Source organism: Delphinus delphis, chromosome 21, assembly GCF_949987515.2.
Source record: "Delphinus delphis chromosome 21, mDelDel1.2, whole genome shotgun sequence".
In the NCBI taxonomy this organism is placed as follows: Eukaryota; Metazoa; Chordata; class Mammalia; order Artiodactyla; family Delphinidae; genus Delphinus; species Delphinus delphis.
This window is the reverse complement of record NC_082703.1, coordinates 30,843,877-30,864,453: the sequence shown is the minus strand read 5'-3', so window position 1 is coordinate 30,864,453 and position 20,577 is coordinate 30,843,877. Positions and strand designations below refer to the sequence as shown.

The window sequence follows — 20,577 nt, the reverse complement described above, 5'->3', positions numbered from 1 at the left end:
GGAACAGAAATGCAGCTCTAGAAACAATTCAAAGCACACTCATCCTTTTTTTTTTTTCCCCCACCAATCCCCAAACCTCCCCAATGAGATGTCAAAAGACTTGCAGACTTTGTAAATGATCTGGACTTAAAGAACACGAGTCCTTGGGGGAACTTGCATTCTTTCTCTGTGCCTTTTGAGACGTAACTCTTCTACCTGGTCTTCTCTAGAAACCAAGGTAATTCTTATCAGAAGCAGGGGTGGGGAGGATATTTTGAAATCCAGGCCTAAGAAAAATCTTAGAAATCTCTTTCATAAAGATTAGTTAAAAGCTATCTTAACAGGTAAACATATTCTATCTGCCAGGAACACAATTTGGATCCAATGTTCTTTTATAAACTAGTGAGTTTGCATTATCATACCTGTCTCATGGCTAAAATCTTAAAATGAAAGCTATAAGGATCTGTTTGTACCTGTCTATATGTTTATAACGTCTAGGTATATTACAGATGTGTGATTTTTTTAACCTCCCAATAGTATTGCCACAATTAATTTTATAAACAGCTCTATTTTAATTGGCTTAAAGACAAACATTAAATAAATCAAGTATACTCACAGAAATATAGAAACTAACCCAAATGTTTTTCAATTTCACATGATCTAGGCTAATCTTCGGTAAACAAAACCTAATTTAAGTTTGTCACTTAATTAGAAGAGGCAAGTCTTTGGAGCTCTCAGCATTAAATATAGTACTTTTATTCTACCTCGGTTTACAGAGTCAAATAAGCTCGTTATCTCTGTTGCAGAATTTGTCAGCAAGAAAGATAACTTAAAATGATGATTAGCTGTTTAATGTCTCATGAAATTTCCAAGAGTAAATCTAATTGTTAAGAACAAGCAAATTAAATAGACGTAAAAGGTTATAAACGCACTTTTCAACAATCATTGTTTTATGGTATGTCTACTTAAATAATAGTTCCCAGAACCTTTAATACGCTTCAGTTCACCTTTCAACAAGGTAAAGTCTCCGTTCCCCCTTTATTCAAACATTTATTAAGCACTTAATGGTGCCAGGCGTAAGGTAAAACACATTCAGAAAGGCAGAGAGGAAGCTTCGTGCCCCGGAGGCGCGGGAAGGTACACTTCCCTGAGCTGGGGAGAAGGCTGATTTCTGCTTCGCCAGTGTCTCCATTTCTTTCAGCTCAGAGATGCAAAACCAGAGGACGTCCTACAAAAAGCTGTAGAGGAAAGACGACTTTAGGTAGGGTGGGAGAAAGCTAAAAGAAGCTTGGCTGTAAGCCAGGCCGCCTCACCTACACTCAAAAACCATCCCGGATCTCTGCGGCCAGGCACCCCACGGAGCAGCACACTGTGAGCTTCGCAAACTTAGCGACTTCAACTTTTAATAAGAGGCTAACACGTTAAAATCAAACTTGAAAGCTCCCAGGGTCGTGTAAGCCAAGGCCGAGCAACTTCATACTAACTTTCGGTTGAGTAGTAAAAAAAAAATCTCCGTAGACTTAAGAAGGACGGTAGCGTGGACACCCGGAGCCTGAGGGGCACGAAGACCTCCCGCGCTACCCAGGAGGAGGCCAAGTCTCGCGAGAGTTGAGGCGCCCGGACCGCGCCCCAAGGGATCCGGCGGAGCGGACGGGGCGGGAAGGTGGGCGGGGCGCCGGGACCCAGAGTTCCGGGTTCCCCAGCCGCGGAAGTACGGGGGCGCGGCGGCCGTCGGCTTCGTCAGGGTTATTCTTGGCGGCGGCGCACGGCCATGGCGCGGAAGCCGAACCACCGGCTGCTGCTGCTGTCGCTGCTGCTACTCTGCCGGGCCCCGGTGTGCAGCTCCGGCCCTCTGCCCCTGATCCTCAACACTTGGCCTTTCAGGAATGCAGCCGTAGCAGGTGCGGGGCCGGGGGCTGCGCTGCCAGAGCTCGCGGGTGGGGCGGGTCGCCGCCGACCGCACCGAGCTGCTGGGAGCCGGGAGGCGGGCCTTCCGCGGCCTCCCCTGCGGCCTTTCCCGCAGCCGCGGCGCCTCGGGCACTGGACCCTCCTCCCCGCCACTGCTGCATTTTAGATCCTCAGCGTTCTTTGTGACTCCCTCTCTGCAGCCCCGAGTCACTGTATTTTCCACCCTGCTGCCGACCCGGAGCAGTTACGGCCTTTCTGCTCAGACTCTTCCTCCAGTGGCTCCTACGCCGGCTTTTGCGTGACCTCCAGCCCTTTCCTGCCTTTCCACCTCCCCTTTGGAGCCCGTCACATCTCCCCAGTACCCTCCACTTAGGCTTCGCCGACGACTAAGTTCCCCAACAAAGCGTGGTCACTTTACGTGTACTTTTTGTTGCTGCATGCTGACGCGCTGTATTTGCCACCTGGCAAAGGACTTCCAACCCTGGTTATACGTTAGGATCATCCTCAGAGCTTCTCAAAAGGACCCGTGCCTGGGCCCTACCTCCTGAGGTTTCCCTTTCCCTGCTGGAACCAAAGTTTTTTTTTTTTTTTAAAGCTGCCTAAGTGATGTTGATTTGCAGTCAGGATTGAGAACTACCAAACTAAGATATTACCTCTTCAGGAAGACTTCCCTCATTTACTGTCTTCAAACCCAGTCTGAGTCAGGTGCCAGGCTTGCGTGCTTTGATATCATCCTGAACATACCATTACCTTGTCATTTTCTTATCCTACTTGTTTCATTCAGTTTAAGACATACTACCCTAGTAGTTTCAGACCGCTTCTCCCCCATTTGAGGCTGCTAATATAATTTTCTGGGGCTGAATTAGCTTTAGAATTTGATGGAGCTAAGTTTGTATGTTATATAGGCAGTGCATATGATTCAGAGAAAAAATGAGGAAACAGGCTGTGAGAAAGAAATTCCCAGCGATAATGAGACAGAAAAGAAAGTTCAGGGCCCTGGGCTGGGAACAATTCTGTGTATGTTGTCTGAATTCAGAAGGGGGGGGAAACTTCTCTAAATATACTTTCAAGCCTGTTCTTTCAGTGGTAATGCTTATTATTTACCAATAGTGTCATTAACCCGTCAAGGAATTCTATTTTTATTAGTAAAGAAATTGACTACTTAACACCTCCCCCCCCCCCCCCCCCCCCCGCCCATTCCATGTTTGGGGCTCTGGAGAACATAGTTTAGTGTTAAAAGCATGGCCCCTGGAACCAAAATGGTTACTTTTGAATCCTGACGCTGCTGTCGACTAAGCTGTGTGACCTTGAACAAATAGCCTCTCTGGGTCTGTTTCTTCCTCTTTAAAATAAGGATAGTAATTGTACAGTACCTGAAAGATTAAATGAATTATCCACGTGAAGCCCACGTTGTAATTATTTGCTGTTATTTTTTTGTTATGGAGACTTGCTGATATATTTTTAATAATCTGATGATGCAGAAGAATTTACGGGGCTATGATTTCATGAATTTTCAGTTTGCCTTTTAGTAGCTTCAATTGTAACTTATAAAACTGAAGGAGAGAATAATTCTTTTCTCTCGCACACACAGTAGAAACAGGTATTATTAATAAGTGAAAAAACCCTCACTTTGCATCAGTAGCCAAAGTCTGAATTCTTCACGGTAAACGGTTGTTATGTAATTCTGTCTATATCACTGACTGCTTTGCAGCACCTGATAGACGAAAATTTCAGTTTAACTTGGAGTAAATGTGCAAACAGTTTTAAAAATAGGAGTTTCAGGCTGTTTTTGTTTTGTTGCCTTTGGCATTGAAAACAAAATGCGTGTCTACACAAAAAAAATGCGTGTCTACACAAGCACTCTTGGGGTTTGATTGCCAGCGTGGAGGACGTTAGCATCTGGAGGGTCTGCGCTGGACGCGGTTGAGAGCGGCTGTGCGGCGTGTGAACAGGAGCAGTGTGACGGCACCGTGGGCTTTGGCGGCAGCCCCGACGAGTCTGGAGAGACCACCCTGGATGCCATGATCATGGACGGGTAGGAGCGCCCTGAAAAGCCTTAGTGCTCTCTGCACCTCCGCTGCAGGTTGAGTTACATGGATGGCTGATTAGTCTTCTACTGAGAGCAAGATGGACAAATATATGTGTGTTTTTAAAATTTTTATTGGGGTGGAGTTGATTTACAATGTTGTGTTAGTTTCAGGTGTACAGCAAAGTGAATCTGTTATACATATATCCACTCTTTTGTAGGTTCTTTCCCATGTAGGTCATTACAGAGTACTGAGTAGAGTTCCCTGTGCTGTACAGTAGGTCCTTATTGTTTATCTGTTTTAGATATAGTATAGTGTGTTATATGTCAATCCCAATCTCCCAATTTATCCCTCCCCCCGCAATATATAAGTTTTGATGCAGGTCAAAAGCCCTAGCATATTGTACTTGGCCTTTCCAAACACAAGGCGTTTCCCCCTCAATTAAAAGAAAGTCATGCAGCAACATGGAGGGACCTAGAGATTATCATACTAAGTGAAGTAAGTCAGAAAAAGACAAATATCGTATGATATCACTTATTTGTGGAATCTAAAAAAAACGATACAAATGAACATATTTACAAAACAGAACTAGACCCAGAGACAGAGAAAACAAACTTATGGTTACCAAAGGGGAAAGGTACAGGAGGGATAAATTAGGAGGTTGGGACTAACATTTACATACTACTATATATAAAATAGGTAAACGACAAGGACCTACTGTATAACGCAGGAAACTATACTCAATATCTTATAATAACCTATAATGGAAAAGAGTCTGAAAAAGAATATATACATATATAGAACTGGTTCACTTTGCTGGACACCTGAAACTAACACAACATTGTAAATGAACTATACCTCAATAAAAATTTTATTTTGAAAAAAAAAGAAAATCATAATCATAGTAGAAAACTATCACATTGAGGTAGGTAGTCTCCTTAGAACAGGGAGAGCCCCAAGGTACAGAAATACATCTCTGACCTGGTAAACCATCATTTACCCACCAACCACAAACGCTGTGGGTTGCCTGACCTGAAGCCTTAAAACCCCTTTCAAAAGCCATATTTAAAACGAGCCATGGGAAACTGAGAGTTTTAGTGCTCTGGGAACATAGGGGTAATAGAGTCTCTGTTCCTTAATATGCCTGAATGTGGGAATTTGTATGAACTTCATGGATGTGCCGTCACGTCTACGTCAAGACAGTGGAGTTTATCCTACAAAACACTATAGCTTGAAGTAAAGCAATTTTTAAAAAATTTGTGAACCTATAAAAATACCTTAAAAGATCTTACTGCACTTTTTTCTTGCAGTACTACCATGAACGTAGGAGCAGTGGGAGATCTTAGACGAATTAAAAACGCCATCGGGGTAGCACGAAAAGTACTGGAACACACGACACACACACTGTTAGCAGGAGAGTCAGGTATATTTTAACTGTACTCAATTTTTATGTAGGCTTGTGTCTATCGTCTTCACTGTGAAAAAAGGACTCAGTATAAAATAGTGGATAAAAGCAGACCTAAGTTCAAATTCAAGCTGTTTTACGTAATATCTATTTAACTTTGGATAAGTTACTTAACCTCTAAATTGTACTTTCTTCATGTTTAAAATAGGATTTTTAGAAACCAGTTTATTCTTAATAAATGAGTAATTGCTGGAGGGAAACAGGATTCAGCATTATTTCTCTTCTTGTATTACATTTTTATGGGTGTAAGACCCAAGGCGCATAAGGTAACAGAAGATGGGAACGGATGGGGTTTTGCTGTGGCAACGGCACTTTCTTGAACACCTCCCAAGGTATATACCCAGAACCATACCGTGATCTGTATTCAAAAAGATCATTCTTAACCACGTATTAGCTCACAGTTCCAGTAGGCACCCTTCCATTTTGTTGAAACAGAATGGAAAACTACCTGACAAACACAGGAGCTGTCAGTCTTTCATGGAATCCAGTGGTGCCTTTATTTGGCGTCTCAACGTTGTTTTACGCTCTGGGCATCGCACCCCAGTTAGAGTCGCGGTTGTTCCGAGGTGTCCCTTTCCTTTTGTGAAGCAGAAGCAGGGAGATTCTGGAGGGAAGGTGGGAGAGGAGAGTTGTCATCACACCGCCCACAAGGGTCTCAGCAGATCAGGGTCAGGAAGGACGTAGGGAAGTCGAGATCCAGAAACCGATGCCCGTAACACTCTTCACGTGTGAATACTCCCTTGACCATCTGTGTTTACCCCCAGGATGGCTGCGCTCCACGTACGAGACAGCTGACCCCCAGCACTTCCTGTGCATACATTTTGTTTAAAAGATAATACTTAACTCATTTGCATTTTTCTTCCTCATCTCCAGCCACCAAGTTTGCCGAAAGCATGGGCTTTATCAATGAGGATTTATCTACCAATGCTTCGTGTGCTCTTCATTCAGATTGGCTGGCCTGGAATTGCCAGCCAAATTACTGGAGGGTACGTATGCATGATATTTTAAAGTTAAGTTATTTGAAAATACTACGTGACATCCCTTCCACTCTCAGTCATCCACCTGTTGCCTACAGTGCTAATCAGCACCCTGGTTGCACTTCAGAATCAACGACTGATGCCAACTCTGGGCACAAGATGGTCTCAAAAGCTCCCCAGCTACATCCGATCCACGTCCTGAGTGGGGAACTCCCGGCCCCTGGCAGTGGTTTCAAGCTGTGAAGGTTCTGCTGTGGGAGAAGGGCTGCCTCACTCTGAACTGCTCTGCTGTGTTTCCTTGTAACAAAAGGTTCCATGTATTAAGAAAACAAAGTTTGGAAACCATTAGTCTAAAATATTTCTTATATTTTATCTATGTGAAGTATACCCAGTATCTTGCCCTTTTTTAACTTGGGGATTTATACTATTAGGTGTCTAGTATGTTACCAGGAAGATAATTTATCTTTAAGTCAATGGGACTTTGAGCCTAAATCGGTTTGTCTTTGCTACCCAGAATCCTGCTGTGGAGCGTGTTAGTCTTTTACCTGTTTCTTCGCCAAATCCTAATCACCTCTGAGTAACCAGGGAGTCACTTGAAAGAGGCCACTGCGTGAAACCAGGTCATGAGAGGCACCTGGTGCACAAATGAACAAGACATGAGTTGTAGGTTTCTTGCTTTAATACTAATCCATATCCACAACCTGAACTTATGAATTTGGATTATTTTCCTGAGCCTTTAAGATTCATAAAAGAATCTGAGAGTACAGCTTAGGATATGTTCACATGTACCTAGCTTTGAAAAATAGAAGATTTTAAAATAGATTTTGCTTTAAATTTCAGAGTAGCTCTTCTTAGGTCAGGGAACAAATTCTAAAATTTACAAGTCATGTTCTGTACCTGATTTCTTTGAGAAATCTAAAAAAAAATCTAATCTAAAAATCTTCATTTATATTTGCCATTGTGCTGAGAATTTTTGGCATATATAGAGAAAAACTGGGGATCTTTTCCGGATAATATAAATGTCTCTTCCGTATTATATAATTCTGAGACCAGACTAGCTATTTAGTAAAATTATATCCATCTGTCCACATAAGACTTAGCTAACCTTTGGCCTTTAGTTCTTATCTTTCAGTTACCCGATGTCCTTTTGGTTTCTTGCTAATGTTTAGCGATTGTACATAACTACATGCTGGTTTCTAAAATCACCCTTTCTAAAAAATAAAACTTAAATCTCGTTTACAGAATGTTATACCAGATGCTTCAAAACACTGTGGACCCTACAAACCACCTAGTATCTTAGAGCGAGATGGTTCTACTTACAAAGAAACAGGAGATAGTTACGGTCATGATACTATTGGTAATTTGCCTTCTATACCGTTTTTATGGTTAAAGTTCAGCTAGTTTTAATTGCTGTCCTGTAGTTCTTAACTTCTTTATCCTTAATCATGTACCAGAAGGTGATTTTGATTAAGTGGCAATTAAGAAAACACACACACACACACACACACACACACACACACACATTCTTTTCATATCATCTATATATATTTTGGCAAATTTACTTTATACATAAATCTGATGATTATTCACTTGGGGATTTTAAAATCTTTGTTTGATATTTAGTTCTTTAATAATGTTATGTTTGCCACATTCAAATGATCTTTCCAGTCATTTCCTGTAATGTTGAAAATTTCCATTAGTCTATAGCCGTGATTCTCTTTGGCATTACCTTTGAAAAAGCATTGAAAAGTGAGCAATTTGAAGTGAGGATATGGGGTGTCTACAAAATGATGCTGTGAAACGAGGTCATTAAAAAACACAGATATTACCACTGGTGTAATTTTCAATATTCCCAAGATTCCTATTGTCTTCTACCTGAAAATAATGGAAGACGATATTTATATTACCAACTGCGCAATTATTTGGTTATATTTGAGGTACACTTTAGAGTTGATACCTACAATGATTTTTTTTTTAATTTCTAGGCATGGTTGTCATCCATAAGATGGGAAATATTGCTGCTGGTACATCTACAAATGGTATAAAATTCAAAATACCTGGGTTAGTGTTTCTAAAAGACCAGATCTCGAAAATATGTAGTGAGTATCAACCAATATGTCCTAGGTGCTATGGGGATGCAAAACGCAAAGCACAACCCTACTCTCACAGCTAAGGTTATTGTGAAAGAAAATAAATTAGTAGCTGCTCAGTGCAAAGGAGAAGGTGTCTCAGCCAGGGCTGCAGAGTTTAGGGATGGTGGTGTGATCAGATTAAGCTGGGGCCATCAGGGGCCTGGAGAGGGGGGCCTGGAGAGAGGGGCTGGGAGCTGACCCTGACCCTGAGAGAGGGACCAGGGACATCCAGGCCAAGGCACTAGCAGATCCAAAGTAGCTCAGGTTCAGGGCTCCCAATGGCCAGAAACAAAACCGCACATCTGTCGGGTGCGGGGGAGGAGACCAGAGCCAGATTTCAGGGGGTCTTTAAGGATTTCTGGATTTTATTTCAAAGTAGTAGAAAAGCATGGAAGGTTTATTACAAGGAAAAACTTGAGTAAAATGTTGGCACCTGACCTAGACAGCAGGAATAGACTGTAGGTGAGGAAAACCAGTTGGAACCTGCTGAGATAATCCAGGAATGAGATGATAAAGGATGGCGGTGGTGGAAGAGTCACCGTGAACCTGTGCCATCCCGCCACGTATGATGGGCTGCTGTGTGATTCTCATGTAATGAATGAATGCGGGTTTATGAAAACCTAAGTGGAAAAACTAAGGAAAGTCTATCCTCTGTATTCTGATGAAGAATTTACTTGAAACAATAGTCAGTGACTAAGTAGAAACGTCTCCTAAAAGAATTTTCTGCACTTGACTTCCCGTCCTGAATGACCGTGCTGTGCCCTCCCAAAGTCGAATAGGAGACTCGCCAATACCTGGATCTGGGGCCTACGCCGACGACACTGCAGGGGCTGCAGCAGCCACCGGGGACGGCGACATACTGATGCGCTTCCTCCCAAGGTGCGCCCTCCTACATCTGTGACTTCAGAGATCTTAGAAGGAGATATTGTCCCTCAAGAGAGAAAATAATTGTCTGTGCCGCGTGATCCGCATTTGTGTGTACAAGAGCTTTTCAGAAAGCCTGTTACCAACTCTTGGCGCCGTCCCTTTGACGATCCTAATCATTCAAATGAAGCAGCCACAGTCCTGAAACAATAACTCTGCTCACTCATTCGCAGATGAGAATGCTTAGGATCTATTTAAATAACTTACGTAAGGCCACTGAGTAAGGACCGCGATAATTGATGATGAAAGCAGAAAATGCAGTCGCTGTGTACAATTAATTACTGAGAGAGAAGCCTTGCAACTAGATGTTTTGCGCATGCCTAGTATTTTCCCCTGTTGACTGTAGCCCCATTTCTTACTTAAATATAACCTCTATACTTCAGGACTTCAGGCTGTTTTTACTAAGTAACAGTTATTCAGCTGAAGCCCAAAATAAAAGTCCTTATCTGAAATGAGTGGGTGGATTAGTTGAAAAGGTAGACACGGTATCAAGGTTTACTGCCTTTCCTGTTGATACTCTCACAGGAGTTACCTCTTTTCACTTACATGCACTGTATTTTGTCAAATGTGACAATTTTGATGGTGTTAGATGTCTAACCTCAATAACCAAATCTGGAGTTAGTTTATTCTGTGATACTAAAGTTCTGCCTCTGTTGAAATCAGCTACCAAGCTGTAGAATACATGAGAAGAGGAGAAGATCCCACCACAGCGTGCCGGAAAGTGATTTCAAGAATCCAGAAGTATTTCCCCAACTTCTTTGGGGCTGTGGTATGTGCTAACGTGACTGGAAGTTATGGTAAGTTTTATCTGAAATTCATATTTATGTGAACCTGCAAATGTTGATGAGGACAGAGACTTTAAAACGCTGTTGGGTATTTTAATCCTCTGCGATAGAAACAGGGACTGTATTGAGTAGGCAATGGATAAATGTTAATTGTTGTATCAAGACCGCCAGAGTGTTAGAAGTGTACCTGAAAGTCTCCTCTGTTGACTGGCGGTGGGTAGGATCCAGTCTTTGGCTGTTCGGTCTTACCCTTGACGTCCGTCCTAAGGAAAGTTTAGCTTCGGCTCGAGTATATGCTGAGATGGGCTAACGTAGTCAGATGTTTTTATTCATTAGAAGTACGTAGGGATAAACGATCTTCCCCACTTCTCTGTTCATTATTTAAAGGTCTCAGTCATTTAGATCTCAGGGCTCCCAGGTACAAAATGTATTACTAATTAGTAAACTAAAGGCGTTAGCAGAATTATTTTCGCAGTGTATTTGAGGCATGTCCTTTGCTTCATTTACTTTCCATATGAGCCCGTCACAGTTTCAAAGCATTTCAAGATCAACCAGTGCCGCTCCTCATTGGTGAGGTTTCAGACGGGGAAGATACACAGCCTAGTGATCAATCCAGCTCATTAGGTTAGACTGCTTATTACTGTGCTTTGATCTTTTACTTCCCACAGTTTGGTATCTGAAAAACTTGTCTGAGGAATTCCATACTCTTTTTTAAGTACTAAAATACAAGAGTCGATGTAAGTTATGGGTGGGGAGGCTTTGTGTCTAAAATAAATCAGTTTCATTGATTCCCTCTTAGGAAATAAACCTTAGAAGGCTCAACGTTAGATTTAACAGGATGTAAAAATGATAATTATATAATTGTAGATGAATTTAAAATTGACCAGCCCCTTGTATTTAAAGTAGTGGCATTAGGAGGGCTCCCTCCAGGTGTCTGAGCAGGTGAAGAAATCACTGTTGTCTGACAGAGAGCATCTTGACAAAACAAGGCTCACTTTCTACCCGTGCAGAAGCGTAGAAAAGAGCAGGGTGCCTGGGGAGGGGAGGATTATGGGTGGATGAAGGGAATGGCCTAGTCACTAGGGAAATACAGTTGTTAGTGTGTGCCTGAAAATTTTCTTTTTCTACGAAAAGGATATGAAAACATTAAAATAACAGTAGCAATGACCGCCTATGTATAGGAGCAAAAAATCAGCCTATATTCTGAGGTTCAAAGAGATGGCTTTCCCACTGCCTTTCTGTCCCCTCATGGACTGTCAGCTAGTCTGCACTAAGGTGGACACACAGCCCACTTCCGTGTGGCCCGACTGGACAGCAGGTACACAACAGCCAGTGTGGCGGTGGGGAAGCAATGTCTGTATTGGTTGTAAATGACACGTGCATTCTATATTTAACCAAACAACTTTTTCTCTTGGCCCCAGGTGCTGCCTGCAATAAACTTTCAACATTTACCCAGTTTCATTTCATGGTTTACAATCCTCTAAAAAGTGAGCCAACTGAGGAAAAAGTAGACTGCATGTAATCTGTCTTTTCTGTCCACATCTCCACTTAAAGAAGAAAGAAACAGAGGCTGAAAAGGCTGCTCACTGTCATCGTATAACGTGCCTCATGTATTCGAAAATTCTTTGTGTAAAATAAGCACAAAAATTTTATGCTAAAAGCATTTTCACTTTCTGTATCTGAAAAATTTTTATTATCTGTTTTTCTTTAAGCTTTGTATATCCCCTGAAAATATTTGTGTGTATGTATTTTGTATATGTTTAAATTTTGAGCGATATTTGGATTTCTGCTCAGTGTTTCAAGAAATTGCTACTTTGGGGATTTATTTCCATAAATAAATGATACAGTAAAGTGATATAGTAAAGCCACAAGAAATAATCTATATTTGGATACTTAAAATTAGAGTAGCCAAGGATTTTAGACCCAAAGAAAAAGGTAACAATGAGTCACAGCATAAGTTCTGACTGAATCTCAGTACCTTAGAGTAATGTGTCTCTTATCGCTGGTTATCAGTTGTACGTAATGCTCTCTTCTAGCTTGAAGAGGAAAGAATGCTGTTCATCATAAAGGTGCGTTTTGTTTAGCACGTATTAGAAAATGTGGGCCGTCTTCTGACGAGCAACTGTGTTGATTTTCTTGGGCTTCTTCCTCTGATGGTGCGCTCCCAATGTGTGAAGGTTTTTAGCCACCAAAACTCTGACCTTTTAGCTACAAATATTTAGTACTGATAATCTCTTCCGAAAATGATTTAGGGAACTTGATCTGTACTGTGGTCTTACTAATCTCTTGTGCACATGTTGGTGGTCTGAATTAGCAGTGAGTCAGTAACCCTCGTCGGCCTTGTTTTTTCTGAGCGCTCGGTCAGCCGTCTGCGGACTAGACAGGACTGTAAGTGCGCTTTCTCAGGATCGTCTTTGCTTCATTACCTTCCTTTTACATCAGGAGTCATTAATAAAACTGTATGTACAATATTGTCCCCCACCTTTAGTGTATCTGCTCCGTTTCTTCCTACACTCATCTTAAGATTTAATGTTCTTTGTAAGTTAGGGCTAGAAAGCTGTAGTTTTGAGAATGCCCTTAGGTCACCTGTTCTCACACCTTGTCATGTGTCATCACTGTCTGGGGAGCCTCTTCACAAATGCCCTCTGCTCTGTCCCACCCAATCAGAATCTTCACAAATGGGAACTTGAAAGCTGGACTCCGCAGCTGCTGATGGCAGCCTGAAAGCTAATAAGGAAACAGTCCCGCAGCCTCACACTCACAGAGCAGAAGGGGAAATCTGACTCTTGTGGGTTCCCCCAAGGTACATCGACTTGCTAACATCTGATACGGGGCCTTGGAACAAAGGGAAAGAAGCCAGATTTAAACTTGGAGTATATTTATATCAAGATGAAATGCCTGTTTTGTGTGTTTGCCGTCCGTTGATACGTTAGGCAGCCATGTACCACCAGAAAAATGAGTTTGAAAGTCTTCATGGCCTGTCACTCCCCAGCAAATGAGAAGTTTAGCTGATCCTGATTTATAGAATTCTGACCTGAAGTTGTTAGACATGTATATGTACACGATATACACATAAACAAAAAAAGGGTCTGTTTCCATTACCAGCACTCAGATGACTCCTTTTGGTTTCAAAAGGCAAATAATAAGCATAATGCATTTTTAATTGAGATATCATACATAGACTATAATATACTTTTAAAGCCCATAATTTTTAATTGTTGAACTTCTTTTTAAAGTGTTATTACATCTGATGCTTGGTGTTTGAATTTGGAGCTAAGAACATAATTGAACTCAGTATCTTAATGGTTTAATTTCATTTGAATTAAAAACTGATGACATAAATATGTATCTTAATTGGCTGCTAATTATGAAAATAGATTAAGACCTATTTATGTCACTTTACTGGTCGTTTTTTCAAAAAGATTCCTAGACCTTTAAAAAAGCTTCTAAAAAGGCATATTTAAATTTTTTGCTTGTTTTCTTGAGTACTATGCTATTTATGTGTTACTCAATATATACTCAAGCCCTGTCTTAGGAAGTTAAAAAGATGAGATAACAAAGTCTACAAAAATTGTTCATCTGCGAATTGTTTGTGCCCCATATGTGCTATATGATGAGTCTTTTCATATACAACCCAGGGTCAGCCAGTAGTGAGGTACCATATTTCAGTATTTGGAAAAGCATAGCCGCTTGAAGGGTAACGTCATTGCCACATTCAAAGTGGACATAATGGGGAAAGTTAAAGCCGCCATCGTCAACCTATTTGCTTCTGAGTTAAAGGGACAGGAAGTCATATAGTTCTAAGGCAGGGACAGTGCACTAAAGAACTGGCCAACTGACTTAAACCTGTGAGCTTTCTATGCTGTGCATTAGATGTGGTTGCTCACGTATTCTCTTTAATTAAAATTTGGTTTCTGGAATGTGGATGGTGACATATAGTAATGTGAGAAAATCAGGTATTAGAGTAGATGTGGGAAAACAAGGTCCCTACCAATTGCCAGCAATCTGTCTCTCTTTCTAACTTGTGCAAAATCCTTAAACACCATAAACGTCAAAACACTTCTTTCCACTCCTAAATAAAACCAATGTCATTTGTCTTCCTCTCCAGTTCTGTTTGTGGTAATAAAGGCTGATTGAAAATTAAACCAAAGAGTTAAGAATAAAAGCGATCCAAGCTCACTCAGTTGAGTTCTTATGATGCTAAAGCAGTGTTGTATTGGAGACCCTTTAACCAGGGAGCCAATGGTTAAATTGTTAATGTCCTGAAATCAGCCATGTTGGGAGTATTTATACCACATATGTCAGCAAATATTACTAATTAGGGCTTGTTTTCCCCCTAGAAAGACAGTTTACCAGCATACCACTGGCCAAAAGTGTTTTGAGATATTAGCATATATATCACACACACCCACACACACATATGCATACACACGCTGTCTTTGAGGAACTCTGGAACTTAATTCCCACCCTGGCTCCATCACTTACTAGCTGTATGCCCTTGAGCAATTAACTCGTTGTCTTTGTGCCTGAGTTTTCTATAAAATGGGAATGTGGATCATAACAGTACCTACTTTACCAGATTGTTGTGGAGATCTGCCTAAAGTATTTAGAACAGGGTCCCACACAGAAGGTGCTCAGTAAATGGTGGCTAATATCATTGCTGTTATGTAGCCTGAAGCAAGAAATCACACTTTAAATAATATTTTGAGCAACTGTACCTGATACATCATGTATCTTACTGGACACTATTTGCATCGTATCGAGCCCCTTGACCTCTGACTCACTGCATTTACTCAGTACTGCTACTGGAAAACCACATGTGAATATGAAGTTACCTGTGCCCATTATTCTCTGCCTGGGACCACAAAGGTGGCATCTGTACACACCTACACACTTGCCTTCCTTTTCCCACTGTATCTTCCCTGCAAGGAAAAAACACAAGGCAGGAACAGCATCAGTGAAATGTGTTCCTGAGCCTACTTAGTTACGTGTGAAATGTTGCTCGTGGGTGATTATTTCTTAATCACTGTCTGTTACTCAAAGAATGGCTTCTCACAACCCTCCTAACGTATAATAATACAAGTCAAGATGATAAACACGTGCTTATTTCCTCTCCCTCTACTGCTCTAAAATTACGTTTAAAAAGAAGAAGAATAAAGATAAAATAAGTCCACAATATCAAAGGGAATGCAAGGGGATCAGTGGAAGACATCCAGAAAATTCAGAAGATGGAAGAAAACTGTCAAAAAAGAGTGAAGGAGGTTATACTGAGAACTGGTGAAGAAAATCTGCTCATACAACTCTGGGAAGATTGAGAGTTCAGATGTCAGTAATAATACAGTTATCTAGTGAAATATAGAGTTAAAAACAAGAAAAAATATATAGGAATCCCCTCTACTCTCTGCCACACGCACACACACACAGAGGTTGCACACTTTGGATAAACCTGGAGAAGGAGCTAGGGAAGCTAGCTCAAAGAGTTCCTTTTCCCAAACAAGGCACTCTGCATGCAGCGGTTAACACCATCAGCTCCTAGCTAGCTCATCCTAAAATAAGGACTGCCAATTGCCAAGCCCTGCCCATGTTCACGGAGCACAGATTGGACTTTCTGACAGTTGCCTTTTCCTTAAATATTAGATGGTAATCTAGGATTGCTGGATAGTTGAAAAAAGTCTACAAAATGAAAGCCATTTTCTCAATGTAGGAGGAATCATACATCCCAGAATGAAGCAGGAGGAAAGAGAAATAACTTGGGGACACAAGACAACAGTAAAAGAGAAAGTGCAAGAAGTATTTTCAGTGAGATTTTAAAATACAATATCCTTCAAACAAGAACAGGATAGTATGAAAAAGGAGCAAGGTAGAGGAAAGAAAATCTTCAACAAAAAAGATAAAAAAAAATAGGGCAAATGAATTTCTCAATATAAATAGATACATTTCCCACAGTTTAACGTGTTCACTGATTTTGCTTCACAGAGAAATAAAAAAAGACACATGTTCAGACGTTGTTAAGTTTCTAAACTGTTGGATAAGTTTCTAAACGCTCCCAAATAGAAGGAACAAGTTGACATACAGGGAATGAGAATCAGGCTAGTGCCAGACCTTTCATCTACAAACACTGGATGCTGGAAAACGAGGAAGCAACCAACACCTTCCTTTTTTTTTTTTTTCCCAGGAAAAATTAAAACGATCAACATTAAACAATTTTCAAGCAAGAGTAAGGGCTAAAATAAAGATCTCTATAGACATGTAAGATTCAGAAAGTTTACTTTCCACCCATCCTGTCTTACGAAGTTACTTCAGGATATTCTCCAACAGAGTGAGCATAACATTTGGGAGGGAGATGTGGGTCCAAGGAAACAACGGCTTCCAGTTTGAGAGCTTAGTGATGGTAGTTGTACATCAGGCCTGGCATGCTGACTGCATTTGAAAAAAATATGAGGCTAGAATAAAGTTGATTAGAAAAAGTGAGATAAAAAGCAAGAGAGGAGGAGGGGAGAGAAGGAGGAGAAAGTGAAAGAAGAGAGAGAAAGAGAAGCAGGTGGAGAAGAAAGAAGGAAGGGTGTGGAAGAGAGGGAGAGGGAGAGAGGGAGGGAGGAAATTAAGAGAAAGAAAAACTTCAGGAGAAAAAATACCTGGGAGAATCATAATACATAGAGAATATTTCCTGGCTCTACAGGTTATAATAAATGGAGCCTTCAGATAGGCTATGGGTAGGTGAAAAAAGAGACCACACACTTTGTGCCCTCCAAGTTCTCGACTGATTTTGTCAAGGATCTAGAAGTTGAGCTCAGGTGGGTGACTGATGCCGCTTCCTTTCATCCCTAACGGGCAGGCAGCTGCCAGTGGCACTCTCCACACAAAATAAGATTGTGTCTGATGCGAGAAGCTTAATTTTGTTCTCTGCTGAAGCCCTTTCATATTCAGGATTTATATTACCATTTAGGAAGAAATGCCACATCTCCGAATGTGGTAAAAAGCAGAATCACTGCCCAAATGCCTTAAGCAGCACGTCTGCTTCCTATTTCACTGAATCCCCACATAACTACATCAATAGAACACGGTAAGCACCGTTAATGATTTTCAACTATTAGAATAATGGTTTAAGCTTTAGCTCTTCCACAACACACACACAAACGCACCTTGAATGAACTTGTGGGCAGAGCTAGAGAAGCTAGTGTTAAGGTTGCAATCATCACTTCAAGTACTGGAATCCAACACAAAACCTAATCTGGTTAAAGACCAGACTGTGACTGTATACTTGTAGACATGCGTAACAGTAGAATTTAAATATAAATGATAGAAGGCAGGAGGCGGAAACGGGAAGAAAGATCACATAAAAGAGGGGGAGATATTTGTAATATTTTCATCTTACAAAGTGGAAAATCAGGAAATGAAACAAGAAACAAAGGTATAGATGTTTACGGGTAAGCAAGAAACAAAATCTACCACTATAGTGATTTAACTACAGTGAGAGGCATAAGTAGAATCTTTATCATCTAAACTTGATTAATCAGAGAAGAAGCATAATCATCACTCCCCCTTAATGATATGGAGTTTATCAGCAGGAGAAATCACTGAGCGATTTCTTATGAGGAGAGGAGATGGGAGATAAGAGGGTCACTGATGCTTCCATGATAAGCCTTTCTCTTCTAGAATTTTTAAAAATTTATATATATATATATATATATATATATAAAATACATCAAAGCTTGTTAAAACTCACTTTATTTATATAAAACATGGTTCATAGGATCTGAGTTTCATAAGTGAAATCCACATTTGAGATCCCTGAGTCTAACTTTGTATTTTGTAGCTGAGTAAGCTGAGACTGAGAGAGAGGTGACTCATAACTTAGAGAGAAGGCCAAATAACTAGTTAGTGTCAGGAATGTGTCACTTGTCTCTGCTTCTGTCAATCAGGTTTATCCAAACAAGGGTGTAACCACTACAGTTAATTCTGTTCTTCAAGAAGCTGCTGTTTAATTTTTTTTCCTTCCTCAGCAAGAGCAGTCTGTAAGGTTCTCAAATCCTAGATCAGATATCATGCTCAATAACCTCAAATATATTGATGTAATTCTAAAGAAACTAGATCACATGTAAATGATAATCTCAAGTACCTAAATGCTTTAACAAAATACGTTTTGTCCAACACTCCATGTCCTTTTTAAATTACTAGGTGTCTTAGTTTGGGCTGCTAGAATGAAAAACCCTAGGCTGGGTGGCCTAAATGACAAACATCTATTTCTCACAGTTCTGGAGGCCGGAAGACCAAGATGAGGATGCTGGCAGGTCACGTACCTGGTGAGGGCCTCTTCCTGGTTTGCAGATGGCTGTCCCCTTGTTGTGTCCTCACCTGGCAGACAGACAACTCTTATAAGGGCGTCTCACTCTTAGAAGGGCTCCACCTTTATGACCTCGTCTAACCCTAATCACCTTCCAGAGGTTCTACCTCCTAATACCACCAGATTGGGAACTGGATTTCAATAGGTGAATTTGGAAATAGTGGGGAGACAGACATTCAGTCCCTAACACTAGGCTTCTAAAAATTTAACTTGTACACAAAATTTCAGACATGGGGGATAAGTTCACCGAATCCATGATTCTGATATTCTGAGGCACAGAGGACAAATCCCGTATTTTGAGCTGTGGCTATCAATCCTAAGGGCATTTAGTAAGGGTTATTATACATAGGGTAATATTTTTAAAATATATGTATCTTGTAAGACAATTTGTTTGAATTATCTGATACCCTTGACAGTTAAAATAATATGCAAAAAGCATGATAATACCTACCTCCTCCCCTAGATTCGGTTCATTTCATAAAAACATTTCAGTGGATGTAGCTTATCCAGTTGCCTCATTCAACCAGATGTTGGTATTGGAAAAGAACCACTAGTTGATATCATTCAATAAGATTCTCTAGCAGTCTATTGCCAACAAGATAATCCCCTGTTCAGTGGAGCATTCTGAAGCCAAATTACACAAGTCAACTAGAGTTCCTGTGGCAGACTTATAAAATGGAGGGAAAGGAAGTCCCTGATATCACGGGTATAAAAAGCAGGAAGGGCAGAAACACATAGTTATCTGATCATCTACAATTGCATGGAGATGCCCCCCACCCCCACCCCCACGCCTCCCCTGGAGGGTCCTCAGTGTTCTCAGAGAAAACAGTCACTGAAAGAAGATGCAAACAGGGCTGTGCAGTGACATCCTAACTGGCTGTAGCGGAGTTTAGGCCTAACTAGCCTTTCTGAGTTAATTCGAATCTCTAATTGTTTGGCTTGGAAACCAACCAACTCTGCCAGGGCGCTCCCAGCGTCAGAGGTCTCCGTAAGGTTGGTTGAGGCCTTTGCAGATTCTGCATCCCCCCCCCCCCAGTCCCGCCTCCTTCCTCGTCCTCCCTGGGAGCTGTGTTTGGGCTGCCATCCTGGGATGCACACACATGTTCACGTTTGTTAGCACCTGCCAGGCCTGCGGAGACCTTTCCACTACTTGCCCAGCCGCAGACATTTGCGCTTCTGATCCCTGTTAAGGATCAGAAGAATTAGAAGAATCTTAATGGCTTCTTTCCATGACTTGTTTGTACGTTACCCTTTGTCGACTTAAAAAAAAACCTAAAAAATGTACTATGTGAAGGCTGTGTTTATTCACTGTCTTACTGAGGCCGACAGCCCGGGAGACAGCCTCTCAGCTCCGAAGCGGGGAGCCAGTATATATGTGATTTTAGTAAAGGGGGTGCGTGCAACCCAGAACTCATCTTGGTGGAGGGTTGCTGCTGGTCACGAGGAATGGGTATCTTAGTTAATGGCTTTAGTGCTTTTCTAAGCATGGGAAGAATCCAGGTTTGTAAAATATTTCTCCTAAAAATATCTAACTTTCTGAAGGCCTGATCTACCAGTTTTCCCAGAGCACAGAGGGCCTCATTCCTGACCTCCGCCCTGAACTCCTTTCAAGTTGTGTTAAAGGCCAGCAGCTGCAGTGGTGAATGACTCAATCCTCGTAGAGCCCGATGGTGAGCCACATTCTTTAGTTGGCAACTTGGAGAGGCTACACCTGAGCTACACTGGAAAGAGGATCAGCTGGAGTCAGGACACAGCAGTTCCTAGCAGAGGCGACTCCGGAACCCCACTTAGAAGGAGGGACAGGAATCCAATGGAGAACGGAGGCTCAGGCCCTTCTTGTAACTGAGTTTGCGTAGCGAGCACATGCGTGTTTGTTTTTATGTGGGTCTCCTTTGGGGGCTGCTGGAGAACAGGAGGGGGCTTCCTTCCAAACTCACCCTTGGGTACGGACCCTGGCTCACACTCAGCCCTGGGTTCTTAGGGTCTTCATCTCTGAACCGTGGGTTTCCACAACAGAACCCAAGAGGGTAAACGGG

General features: G+C 41.5%; 1 protein-coding gene across 4 annotated transcripts; it reads left to right on the top strand.

The window, feature by feature from the left end:
* Positions 1 to 1,685: 1,685 nt before the first annotated feature.
* AGA (aspartylglucosaminidase) lies at positions 1,686 to 13,537 on the top strand. 4 transcript variants are annotated; one of them, XM_060001330.1, is made up of 11 exons: positions 1,686 to 1,880; positions 3,769 to 3,922; positions 5,225 to 5,337; positions 6,253 to 6,365; positions 7,599 to 7,713; positions 8,342 to 8,417; positions 9,260 to 9,367; positions 10,076 to 10,209; positions 10,717 to 10,821; positions 11,332 to 11,515; positions 11,619 to 13,536. In XM_060001330.1, exons 1-10 carry the CDS (start codon positions 1,751 to 1,753, stop codon positions 11,376 to 11,378), a joined length of 1,095 nt encoding a protein of 364 aa, XP_059857313.1. In that variant the 5' UTR covers positions 1,686 to 1,750; the 3' UTR covers positions 11,379 to 11,515; positions 11,619 to 13,536. The 4 variants fall into 4 exon arrangements, with proteins under 4 accessions (XP_059857313.1, XP_059857316.1, XP_059857315.1 ...); XM_060001333.1 differs by lacking the exon at positions 9,260 to 9,367 and having other exon boundaries at positions 11,619 to 13,537; XM_060001332.1 differs by lacking the exon at positions 10,717 to 10,821 and having other exon boundaries at positions 11,619 to 13,535.
* The last annotated feature ends 7,040 nt before the right edge of the window (positions 13,538 to 20,577 follow it).

Coding starts and splice junctions, on each gene's coding strand:
- AGA (XM_060001330.1), top strand. CDS start 1,751: ATGGCGCGGAAGCCGAACCACCGGCTGCTGCTGCTGTCGCTGCTGCTA. Junction 3,923..5,224: donor GATGCCATGATCATGGACGG/GTAGGAGCGCCC, acceptor TTTTTCTTGCAG/TACTACCATGAACGTAGGAG. Junction 6,366..7,598: donor GCCAGCCAAATTACTGGAGG/GTACGTATGCAT, acceptor TCTCGTTTACAG/AATGTTATACCAGATGCTTC.